The 12,108-nt window shown below is 35.2% G+C and overlaps 1 protein-coding gene and 1 pseudogene across 1 annotated transcript in view; one reads left to right on the forward strand and one right to left on the reverse strand.

Moving 5' to 3' along the window:
* The window catches only part of LOC142356623 (regulator of nonsense transcripts 2-like), a 75,275-nt gene extending 70,397 nt beyond the window's left edge, over positions 1-4,878 (reverse strand). The window contains exons 1-4 of the mRNA XM_075408480.1: positions 4,651-4,878; positions 3,797-3,993; positions 2,512-2,916; positions 2,111-2,242 (exon numbers count right to left, since the gene is read on the reverse strand). Of these exons, the coding sequence (XP_075264595.1) occupies positions 2,111-2,242; positions 2,512-2,916; positions 3,797-3,993; positions 4,651-4,816 (900 nt within the window). The 5' untranslated portion in view covers positions 4,817-4,878. The remainder of the gene's footprint in view (positions 1-2,110; positions 2,243-2,511; positions 2,917-3,796; positions 3,994-4,650) is intronic.
* A 4,670-nt stretch (positions 4,879-9,548) lies between these two features.
* LOC142356634 (L-xylulose reductase pseudogene) lies at positions 9,549-11,790 on the forward strand (annotated as a pseudogene).
* The last annotated feature ends 318 nt before the right edge of the window (positions 11,791-12,108 follow it).

A 12,108-nucleotide genomic window follows, 5' to 3' on the forward strand; every position in this document is an offset into this window, starting at 1 on the left:
TTAATGAGTCCTCATATTTACGTTCAAATGAGTCCCAATGATGAAATATTATATACAACAAACATTCAATAGTGTTTTTGAAAACATTTAAAAATTCTCGAGTTTCGGCTGCATTTGTTATTCATCTTACAGTCATGTGACTAACTCTCATAAATCAAAATTCCAATTTGCTATCTAAAGGAGTACTTAATTAATGTTTTCACTATTTGCATATGGTCGTAAACATCAGAGAGTTTGGAGATTAACCACTTTTACATTTTTTTCACTGAACTATCAGCTTAGCTTCATTAATGAAAGGTCCAAAACTTTTTCGGTTGCAACAAAAGTTAATCTGTTTAGCGGTTTTAAATTTAAACTTTGGGTTCTATTACTGATACTACATGTTGTCAAGAGAACTTCGTAATTTTTGAATATTTGATTATATTTTTATTTGTTTTTTGTCTGTTTCCAATTTATGAGATTGATCACATTTACCATTGTAGATTGTAGTTGAAATCAGGCTCCATTGAGCATATATAATGTTTTCAGTGAAAAGCTCCGGGTTTTGACAGCGTCGACACTTTCCTCGATTTTAATGAATTTACAATTTTTGCTTATATTTGATGATCTTTTTGCAGTCAAATGACATATTCTGAAAAATGACAAATCTCAATAAACGCTTATGGAATTATAAATGAATTTATTCAAAATTCAGTTCACAACTAATGGTTGCAATTACTTTTTGTTTAAAAAAAATCAACGTAATTTTGAACTCTGCCCCTTTTCTGTGCTTGTTTGTTGTTCAACTTGTAACTTAATCTCATTCATTGTCCCATTCACTTTCTTTTGAAGCAAACATTGATGTCTATTGGTTTTGTAACCAATGCTTGGATGACTTTGACACCATGATTTTCCATCCAAAATTTTGAAGAGGTTGATACTGGTCAATATTTGTGGTTCTTTTTGTTATCACATTGCTCATAAAAAACAAGCCCTATTGATGTTCAAATGAGGCCAAGTAAATATAGGCCGTTTCTGGAAAGGCCGTTTCTGGTTAACAGTTTATGGTTTTAATGGCTTCTACACCTTGTGTTTTCGAAAAAAAAGTGAATTTTTGAGTATTATGTATTTGTTGTTATTCTATAGTCTAATGACTTAGTTTCAGTATTACATGTCCCACTGGCTCCATAGGGCCTTATATGTGAATCCATCTGGTATTTTTTAGAGTTGTAGGCTGATGTTTATGAATTTAAGTTATTTGGTTTCAAAAAAATCCATGGATTTATGAAATTCGCCCCTTTTTGTTCTTTTTGCCAACTTGTCGCCTAGCCTCATTAAAGACAGATTTTATCTTCTTTTTAGTGAACTTGAGATTACTTTGCTTAGCTTTGGCTGTTCGTCTTGTATCGAAATTTATTTCACTTAGTGGTTTCAGTTGATAATAATTCTTTTACTTACACAATAATTGCTTTCGAACAGTTAAGTCAAAATGTGGATGAGCGGGCTCAAAATATTATGAGCAAACGCAAATTTCAGAGCCTACTCGCTACTTCCCCTTTGCTAAGGTTAACACGATGTGGTAGCTTTTGAAAAACAACCGAATTAAACATAGCTGGCAGATTGCCAGAAAATAGCCGCAATAACTTAGCAGATCGGCAGTCACAAAAAGAGAGAAAGAAAACAGTCCAAAGAAACTTCATCTTTTAATTAATGCTGAGATGTTAAATTTTTACGACGAATCTATAACTTATTACTGCTTCTATTAGCTGCTCTTAAACTTCAATTAGAGTGAAACACACTCCATTGACATTATCTCCATGAATTAAAGTAACGAGAAGTCAATTTGAGAGAGGACGTCAATTTTTGAGGATGAGAGTGAGACAACTCACGTGTGCCCAACTTAATTACGCTAATGAACAAATAACTCGCTCAGCTAAGAATGAAAAATGACGTCACATACGCAATTCATTTGAAATTGCATGAAAGAATGAACAAAAAGCAGTTTTGAAGTGATTGTGACGTCATGGTCGTAACAAAAATCTTGACGACGAAGTAAAAAAAAACAAGACGGTCAATAATAGCCTCAACTATCGCTTCGCGGCTATCAACAAAAAAAATTTGGTTCACTTACCGTAAGAATGTTGTAGTTCCTACGCACAATCTCAATCACAGCCTTCTCTTTCGTGTCAAATTCCTTTGTAACTCGCGAGTAAAAATCGTTCAGGGTTTTGTAGAAAACATTATGCACCTGAACTGTGAACACCTGAAAAATCTGTTCAAATAAATTCATTGGAAACAACAGCAAAAATTAAGAAATGTGCTTAACTTAACAAATTATGAAATGAATGAAATTAAAGGCTATAATTAATAGTTTCAGCGATTTCAATAAATCGTACGTTTAATTTTATGACTCAACAATTCCACATTTAAGTTTTTGCAGGACATAATATCTATGTAATAATTTGGATCTTCCAAAATACTATGGAAAATTTTGGGAAATATTTATATTGATACATTACTAAATACACCTACACTACATAACGGTATTTTCAAGTCTTTGTCCATTGACTCATAACGCTTTGTCTGTTTTGTCGCAATCCCCGCAAAATCCTCGCCAGAGAAGGTTACGAATGATATTGCAAACGAAATCACATCAGTCGACGAAGCTGCATTGGAACTGGTCAGAATGCTCGTCAGAAAGTTGCTTAAAAGGTTCAAACCATCCTTTTCGGCCAGAATTCCCGCAACTGTCAATTCTGCCAAGTATCGGGTATCGATCCTCAATCTGGAAAAACTTGGGACATTTTTAGAGGCAGATTTGTCGTCTTTATTCACGTCGAACTGCTTCTTGATCAGCACAAAAAAGCTCGGTTGGAAGGAACTGTATCGTTGATGAATTGCGGAACAGATTTCAATCACAAAAGGAATTTCGTTCATCTATAACACAAGAATTTCCAATGATACAAACTAATTCCGTTTTGGAAAAAAAACCACGGAAAAATCCCCCTCTTAATTTTAGATAGAAAATGCATGCACATGCATATCAGACTTTTGCTTTCAGACGTATCAGTTATAAATGTAATAAGTAAAAGTGAAACCATTAATAACGAGTTTTGAAAGCAATAGTCTAACGTCCTTAAGTGTGCGTTTGTTTCGATGCGTTAAAATATCGGGTCTTTGTCGTTATAGTCCACCTATTATGGTATGTTTACCGTTAATGGGGGCTAAGCGTTATATGATCACTAAGCTATGGGAGGGGATGGCTCCAATAATAAAGCTGTGGCCAGGTCAGTAGCTCGAAAGACAGTAAACCGAAAGCGATATTTAATAGTGATAGTTACAAGCAATAGCAAATCTCGAAAGATTTGCCATCGCTAGTCCCTGATCTGGGAGGCATGGCCCAATGAAGCTAATCTGGAGCTCAAAAATTAGCAGATAATGACTAACCAGTTGTCAATAAATCATTTGTTGTCTGTGCACTTTTTATCTACTGTTCCATTTCTTCGGAAATTTACCGGTTCTGATTTACTGTCCGGCTGCCAAAATAGCTGTCATACGAACAAACTTTCAACCATAGTGAAGATTAGGTCAACTATAGTCCATTAATGCTACTTATAACAGTTGACGACGAAATAGGCGAAATGGACTAACACCTTAAGCTTCTTATTAAAGAACACTTTAGCTAACAGTGATGCTGTATCAACGAATAAAAAAATCAGCAAACTCACAAAGGTTATGTAATTTTTACGACACGCATATTCAACAGGTGCACATTTCTACGGCTCACTTAATCATAGCATTGTGAACTCGTTATTACCTTGAATTTGCGGTCAACCGCAAGAGCAGTGGCCACTTCGTCAATGTATTTGATGAGATTGAGCTGTCCCATTTCACTCAGCAGTACAGCTCTGCCTTCAGAGTCAGTCGGGAGGATCTTCAGTTTCTTCACAAATGCATTGTTCCGCTTCAGACTCGAGTCAAGATCTCCGAAGAACATCTCGTCAGGCCAGTGTTCTACAAAAAGTTAACAACTAATAACCAACTAGAAAACGTTCATGCATTGAGGTACGTCTTTGGTTGTACCCGACATATGCATTGTCTTATGAACCAAATTCTATTTTTGAATCGGTTCATTGTTAAAAAAAAACATGTTTTCGTGCTTTAAAAATTCTAGGAGGCACCTTTTTTGGGCTGGCATACGCTCTTGACATCATAAACTGACCACAGATTGAGCTATTATGTTTCAAAAGGACGGAAAGTTTCCAGAACTTTTCAAAATTCTTCGCTCAGGTAGGAATCCTCCTGTCTGAGAAGCACTTCTAGCTAATGTTTAAATGTTTCCATTACTATACATTACAATGGCTAGCGCTACCTCAAATAACAGTATCCGCAATATTTTGTTAAAAACAAAATAAAATACCAGTTTTCTCTATAAAACGTCAGATATTTCTCACCGAGATTATAAAGTAACAACAACCAGCCGTTATAACTAACTTGAAGCATTGAGGTTAGCTTCTGATTTTCTTCTTGTTAGTCAACTTTGAATAAAAATTAACATCAATAAATTTAAGAAAATGCGGTTTTCCTTCAATTAGATTGTTTTGGTGTATAAAACTTCAGATATTTCTCACCGAGAATATAAAGTAACAACAACCAGCCGTCATAACTAACTTGATGCATTGAGGTTAGCATCTCTGATTTTCTTCTTGTTAGTCAACTTTGCCTCCACTTCTTTCACATACTCCTCCGCTTCTCTTTTGGCAGCCGACTCTTCTGCGTCAGCTTCGCCTTTTTCTTGTTTATCTTCCTCCGTCTCCGATTTACTCTCTACGGCCATGCTTGAGCAACTCAAACTCAGATATTGATCATCAGGTCATCTAAAAGATCACACCACTATACACCCTGCCTAAAACGCCGTCAGATGACAGAAAGAAATCAAATTAAAACATGATTGGAATTGTGAGTCCTTAAAAATTGCAACCCTTAAAATTTTTCTATCAGAAAATGACCTTACAACGACGCTTATCTTCAGAAGCATTAGAGCTAATACTATCGTGATTAGAGCTAATACTATAAGAGAAATGAGAAGTGCCTACAACCCTTGCAAACATTCGAGCAAGGTGGTCATTCTTTTGGTTTCAAACAATAGCCTCTCAGAACCATTTATATTTGACGAACTCAATAAAAATTGAAAAGTTCTGGATACAGAAAAAAAATACGATCTAAACTCTGAGCACTTAAAACAAGATGGCTCGTGCGAGTCTGTTCGCAGCACAGTATGTTCCAACCTACCTTTCAAGGTTGCAAAAACAACCACTAATTTTTCTCACAGAAACCGTTGGGGGTATCCGAAAGCACTTTCTATATATTGGAGAAAATTACTTGTACTGTTTGAACCAAAAAATATGACATTATTGGCAAACGAAACGACAACTCTTTCAATCTATTATAGAACGATAGGTTCGAAACAATTTGAAAGACACGGATACAGACAAAACTTACAAACGCACACACATACAAAACCAAACACCAAAACAAAACATTTCTTAAAAATTTTCTTTTTGGCAACTGATCTTTGCTCAAGGTTCTTCACCATTCATTTAGGTCTTCTTTGTTTTTCCGAAATGTGGAATTTTGGAGTCAACTGTATCGGTAATTGTAATTTTGTCAAATGGGAAAATTCTGTCATTTTTTATGTTTCATGAGCATATTGAAACATTAAGATTTTAAAATCTCGCGAAAGATTAATTTTTTAAAATCTCGAACACTTAAAGGAACTACCTCTGTGTTTCTCTCTCTCTCATACACACGTATCGCACACACGCACATACATACATACACCCATACAAGCTCGCGCGCACACAAACAAACACACAAATACTATTTCCGCCTTTTTGGCAACTGATTATTACCCATGGTTCGTCACCATTCATTTAAGTCTTCTTTGTTTTATTCTGAAAACTAGAAGCAATTGTACGATAAATGTAAAATTGACACTAAAAATTAGACATTGTTGAAAGTTTTCCAAAAATTTTGTCAGTTGTGATGTTTCATGAGTATAATAGGCAAATTTGTTATTTGAAAACCTAAACATGTGTTACCAGCTTTTAACATTTTAAATATTGGAAGATTAATATTGGAAGATTCCTGAGTTTTGCATTCCGTCTCTACATGTGTCTAACATGTAAAAGAACGTTTAAGGCTGTCCTTAAGGCTCTTAATTAAGAGCATTGAGATACATTGGTCTTCAGCAAATTTTTTGTTTGGGCTTTTCACTCTTCGGAGTATTTTTTAAAGGAAACAGAACATTAATGTGAACCGGAAAAGCAAAGAAAAAATTCTTTTTCATGTTTCAAAAAAATTTATTGGTATTTTTGGGGCACTAAAAACTTTAAAAAACTCCTCGTAAAATCTTGTGAAAATTGATAAAAACACTGAGTCAATAGATGGAAACTTAGTAAATTTTGGGAAGTTATGAAAACGTTCCAACCTGGATAGCACCTAGAAAAAGACTATTTTTTCGCACTTTTTTGCGCTCGGTACTCGTTTTGAACCACTCATGTCTTTCTAATTCAGTTATATCGATCACCTAAAATCAATTGAAAAGAATAAAAAGCAGTTGAGCCTGTAATTCCTCCCACAAAGAGGGGTCGAAGCAAAAAAAAAACTTGATAATTATAATTTTCAGCACAAAATTTACCAAGTTTTTTTGCTTCGACCCCTCTTAGTGGGAGAAATTATAGGCTCAATTGTTTTTTTCTTTTCAATAGACTTTGGGTGATCGATATAAGTGAATTAGAAAGACTTGAGTGGCACCATCAGAACGCTTACCGAGAGCATAAAAGTACAAAAAAAATCGGTCTTTTTCAAGGTGTTATCCAGGTTAAAACGTTTTTGTAAACAATTCAAATGTTCTTCAATTTCATCGTAATTTCAAACCAATTTTAGATATTGCAGCTTAATTATAATGATACTAGCGGCCATTTCTCGCTGTTAACAACTGCGCTAACAATAGCGTGGTTACAATACGGCTCATCATGGTTTTCTATAATGCAAAAAATACACAATGTATTTGGGAGACTTTCTTTTTGCAAGATTTTTTTCAACATTTTCCAACACTCAGTTATTCCTGTAATGCTGGAATACTAAAGGGATCAAAAGAGTGATCAGAACACTTTGAAAAACTTATTTCCACGTGCCGCTGTGTTCTCTCTTGATTATTTGCATATGTTTTTAAAGCTCATAATCGTGTTCTAATGCTGAAAAGATGCTGCTGTTTGAAAAGATTAATGCTCAGCGAATGATTTTTCTCGCTTTGAATATATATATATGGGTTCATTAATTACTTGCCAAATTTTTATGCTTTACTGGTATGTTTTTAAGGTTGTTACGTCTTGTTTTAATGTCAGTCAGTGTCGTTAAAAAAGGCACCATTTACTGTTTCAAGAGGCACGATCAATTCTATAAAACGTTCTCTTCAAAAATTTCATTTGATTTTTTGGTTTTCATACAGGGCGTCTGAAAACTTTATTTGCTTCTATGATTTTCATATTTCGTATGAAATCTTGGCGAAGTTTTGAGTTCTGCCAGTATAATTTGAAACAGATCACTACTTTGCCTTTTAGCGTTTTGCCTACTTTGCGTTTTGCTCGGATTTCTTGTTCTCATTGATGAAGGGACCATTGGGCTCTTGTTAGCAGCCATCAAGAGACGTTCATATTGTTTGAGGTTAACCGTTTACGCTTTTCGTGAAATTGAAAACGTTTGTGTTTGAAAACACAAATGGATTTTGAAATTTTGACATTTTTCTACTAGCATATTTGTCATTAAACACAGCTCAGCTGCTTTCTAGTTAAATCAACTGAATTTGGTTAGTTTCAAACGTTTCATTTCGACACCGCTTTTTTAAATAATGGACTTTCGAATTTTGTCCGTACTTCTTTTTTGTGGTCTGGTCTGCAAGTCACAATAATAAAAGGTCACATCAGGTTTTAATGCTGTCATAGTGTCTTAGCGGTTTCATTTTATAGCAAAAACAACTGGGACAAAGAGTTGTTTTTTGCTAATTTGTCGCTGACTGCAATTAAGAAACAATGATTGCACTTTACTGAATGATCGCAATTACTGAACACAATAAAACTATTACGGCGGCGATGTGTTTTTTAAGAGGTTACCTGTGTTTTTTAAAACAACTCACACTAACTGTCAAAAACTCACTATGTTTTGCAAAATGGCAGTTTCCTGTCCCTTTCGCTATTTTCGACGCTGGATTGCCACACAATAACTGCTTTGGTTAAAGTGTGAATTTGTTAAAAACAATATTGCAGTTCTCCTTTATCTAGGCTGTTTTCTGCTCCTCGCATCACGCTTCAAGAAGTGAAAATAAAACTTTTCGCTTATTTCTTTACAAGCCGTTGCCTATATTGCGTTTTGACGCCATTTGCACATGCATGCTTAATGGTTTTTGGTCAGTCGATTGATAAATTTTTCCAGCGCACTTAAGAAATCTTATTTGAAAATGCAATAAGTTATAAGTTAAAAAAGGGGTTGAGCAAGCGTGATAATCCCAAGGCTTTAAATCCTGAAGGACCAGAGTGTTTGCGTTAAAAATGGATTGAAAACGAGAATTTCGTTCTTGTACAATATTATGTGTTTGTTGGACCAAATTGTTTTTCCAGCACGAGAAATTTTATTAACGCTGATTTTTTTTCAACCTAAAGTGAAATGAGCTGCTCAGTTCAATTCTTATTTATTTTGGTGAAAAAAATAATCCCACTCGTCATATCCTCACAGGCATGCATGCCTGTCTTAATTTGAGGTTACATCAAGTTTAAATTACAAAGCGTGACTAACATTTCATTTTGACTTCTTCCTATCTCCGCTTGATTTGGTAGATAATTAAGACAAGAATGTGGATGAGCGCGGTCGGAACATTATGTGCGAACGTAAATTAACGAGCCTTCTTGTCTTAATTAGTTCAAAAAATGGGATCCAAATTCTTCGAAACTCCAGTGCTTCAAGAAAAATTAAGAAAGCACCAAAACTGCACAACCTCTCGCCATAAACCAACATATTAATCAATTGGTTCTCTCATAAAACAGTTGCTGCAAAGAGCACGCTCTCAACTTATCAATATAAAGCGAACTATAAAATATAAAAGGTACGGGAGTTCATTTAATACATTTATACATTCACTGACTTACTACCCAGGTATTTTAAACAGAACTTAAAGCATTTAAAACTCACAGCAACACTGAAAAAGCGATGTTGCAATAGTTCAAATCAAACATATAGCTTTTCATTCCAACAAGTCAAAATCCAGAGCAATACTTAGTCCGCTGAGAGTAAAATCAGCAAACTCTGATTACTTCTGACTATTTGCCAATACCTGTGATGCTAGTTGCCCCAAAAAATTTATTGTATTTAATTCATTTATCTAATTTTGAAAACAGTATTTCATTAATCCTTGAATTTTGGTATTTTTATCGCTCCTTAGTGTTTGAAATATTGACTGAATACAATTACTTACGAATATAAGAATATGAGATTTCAATTATCTTATGTATTTGATTTACTTTGTTTTCTATTACTATTGGCCTATAGTGTAGTATACTAGGATCTTTATTTCAACTGAGTTTCTTTTGTTTTTGGTTCGAGAAACAAATTCATTTCGAATCGCAACAGCTCGAACAGCAAAAAACTAGCTTAACCATGTTTTCTGCGTAAACGGAGAAAACGAAATTGAGATCTCAAAATAAAAATTTCAGGCCTTAGCGTAAATAAAACGTTTTGAACAAAACAACGCTTAAAGAGTACAAATTGTGCTGCACGTCTCTTTTTGGTTCCATAGTGCATTATAACAGAAAACTCCATCAGTAGGCTTAGGTTCAAATACTGGCAGACCGAAATGAAGACAAATGAAGCTCCAAGAATCCCAAAACTCAAAAAGGTATTCCCCTTCAAACCGTGTATGAATTTGAGCTCAACAACGGCTAGAAAATTCGTTTGAGAGCAATTAATAACAAAAAATAGTCAAGATAACCGTATAGTAATCACAGAAAAGTTGTTAACGGTTGCAATTATATATAACCTCTAAAAGATATTCGACTTTCACGATGCTACCTTTGCATTGATTGTTATTACACAAGCTTTCCGTTTTTATAGTCCCTTCAAAAATGAGCAACTTAGTATTTTCCGGCAAAGCTTTATTTAAGGAGCTCATGCAGGAGCAAATATTTTATGGAAAAACTTTGTGCTTGAATTAATGCAATTTACTAGGAGGGCAATAAAGGCAGGATTGGCACCATTAATTTATAGCGGTCAAATCGTGCAAAATGCAAAACCAACCTAATGATTGAACTCGCAAGGTGTGATACTATATCGCAACTTGTAAACTTTGGCTCTCTTTATTTATACCCCATATTGTCATTCTAGGGTCATAGGGTATGTGGTCATTCTAGGGTCTCGCAATATTTGCCACCAGAAAGAAATTAATACAAAACATTGAGATACAAATAAGCTTCTTGCTGAAAATTGCGCTTATTTATTTGACGAGCTTCATCGGCTTGTTTGAACTTTGTTGATACGATTTTGTTCAGCACAATAATCATGTACGATGCAGCTTATTGTGATCACTAGCATGAGGCGTGTCACTGTGTATAAGGTTCAACAAAACCAAATTATTCATTTAGATCAACTCGATTTCGATACTGATTAGTCAAGTTTGGTGAAATTAACAGGAGATCTATCAACAAACAACCAAACAAACAATCCCAGTGCAATTTGCTATATCCATCTTTAGAAATTGATCATCTCCAACTATCCGAAATAACCAGTTTCTAACAACATAGGAGGTCATCAGTCGATACTCACATTCAGTTCACATTTTGAACGATCTCACTTCCAAAAATGAACTCAAACTCTACCTCAGAACACTCACCTACGACTACCGCAATTTACCCCGAACTCAAGGGAAAAACAGCCCTGATAACGGGAGCTGGAAAGGGAATCGGTCGCGACTGCGTGCGTGAACTAGTAGCCCAGGGTTGCAGTATCATCGCAGTCAGTCGAACACAATCCGACCTCGATGACATACTGGAAACGCATGGTGGCGAAAACGGAGTCAAAATTATCATCAAAACGCTTGACATTTCAGACTGGGAGAAAGCTGAGGAATGGTTTGCAACCCTACCTCCAATCAACTTCCTAATCAACAATGCAGCAGTTGTGAGTCCTCAAAAATTTCTAGACATAACCCAAAAAGATCTCGAGCACGTTATGAATGTTAACTTCAACGCTCAGTTCCACTTTGCTCAACTAGCTGCCAAGAACATGATCGAAAACAACATCAAAGGCGTCATACTTAACATGTCAAGCATTGCATCCAAGAAGAGCTATGTCCAAACGAGTAAATACTGTTGCTCAAAGGCTGCCTTGAACATGCTCACACAGTGCCTCGTTACTGAATTAGCACCTCATGGAATCCGGTCAGTTTGCGTCTGTCCTGGATTTGTATGGACGGACATGCTTAGGAAATCTCCGGACACAACCACATATGTGAAGTACTTCCAGCAACAGAATCCGCACTGTAGAATTGGAAACGTGGAAGATGTATCGAGGGTTGTTTCCTTTCTGTTAAGTGACAATGCGTGCATGATTTCAGGATCCACAACTTACCTAGAATCTGGACTGTTTTCATAGTTTTGAACTGTATTGATTTTAACATGATACTTATTATTGTTACATTTGCTTCAACTTTTATATTTACACTAATAAATTATCTATTAATCGAAAGAAAATTGCTTTACCGTATTGCTTCTACACCAAGTCCTATTGCACAAAAATGGACACAAATTTCCCCCGCAGTAATCAATATCCTAAAACGATTGTGAGCACTTTTTGTCAAACCGAAGTTTTTGCAAAAACCTTAATCAGTTTTTATTCATTTGATACAATTCTTTAACAAAATGTTTGATCTACTAAAAAATGCTCGCATTATCTATAGTAGGTTCGCTCAATAACTTAGCGAAGAAATATTTTAAAATGAGCAAAAAAAAAATAATTCAATAATCTCCAACGCCATTTAGGCGCAAAAATTTCTTGGATACATTGTCAGTGTATTGCAATAAC

The sequence above is a fragment of the Convolutriloba macropyga genome, chromosome 2, assembly GCF_964194025.1.
Source record: "Convolutriloba macropyga chromosome 2, txConMacr16.3, whole genome shotgun sequence".
NCBI classification, from domain to species: domain Eukaryota; kingdom Metazoa; phylum Xenacoelomorpha; order Acoela; family Convolutidae; genus Convolutriloba; species Convolutriloba macropyga.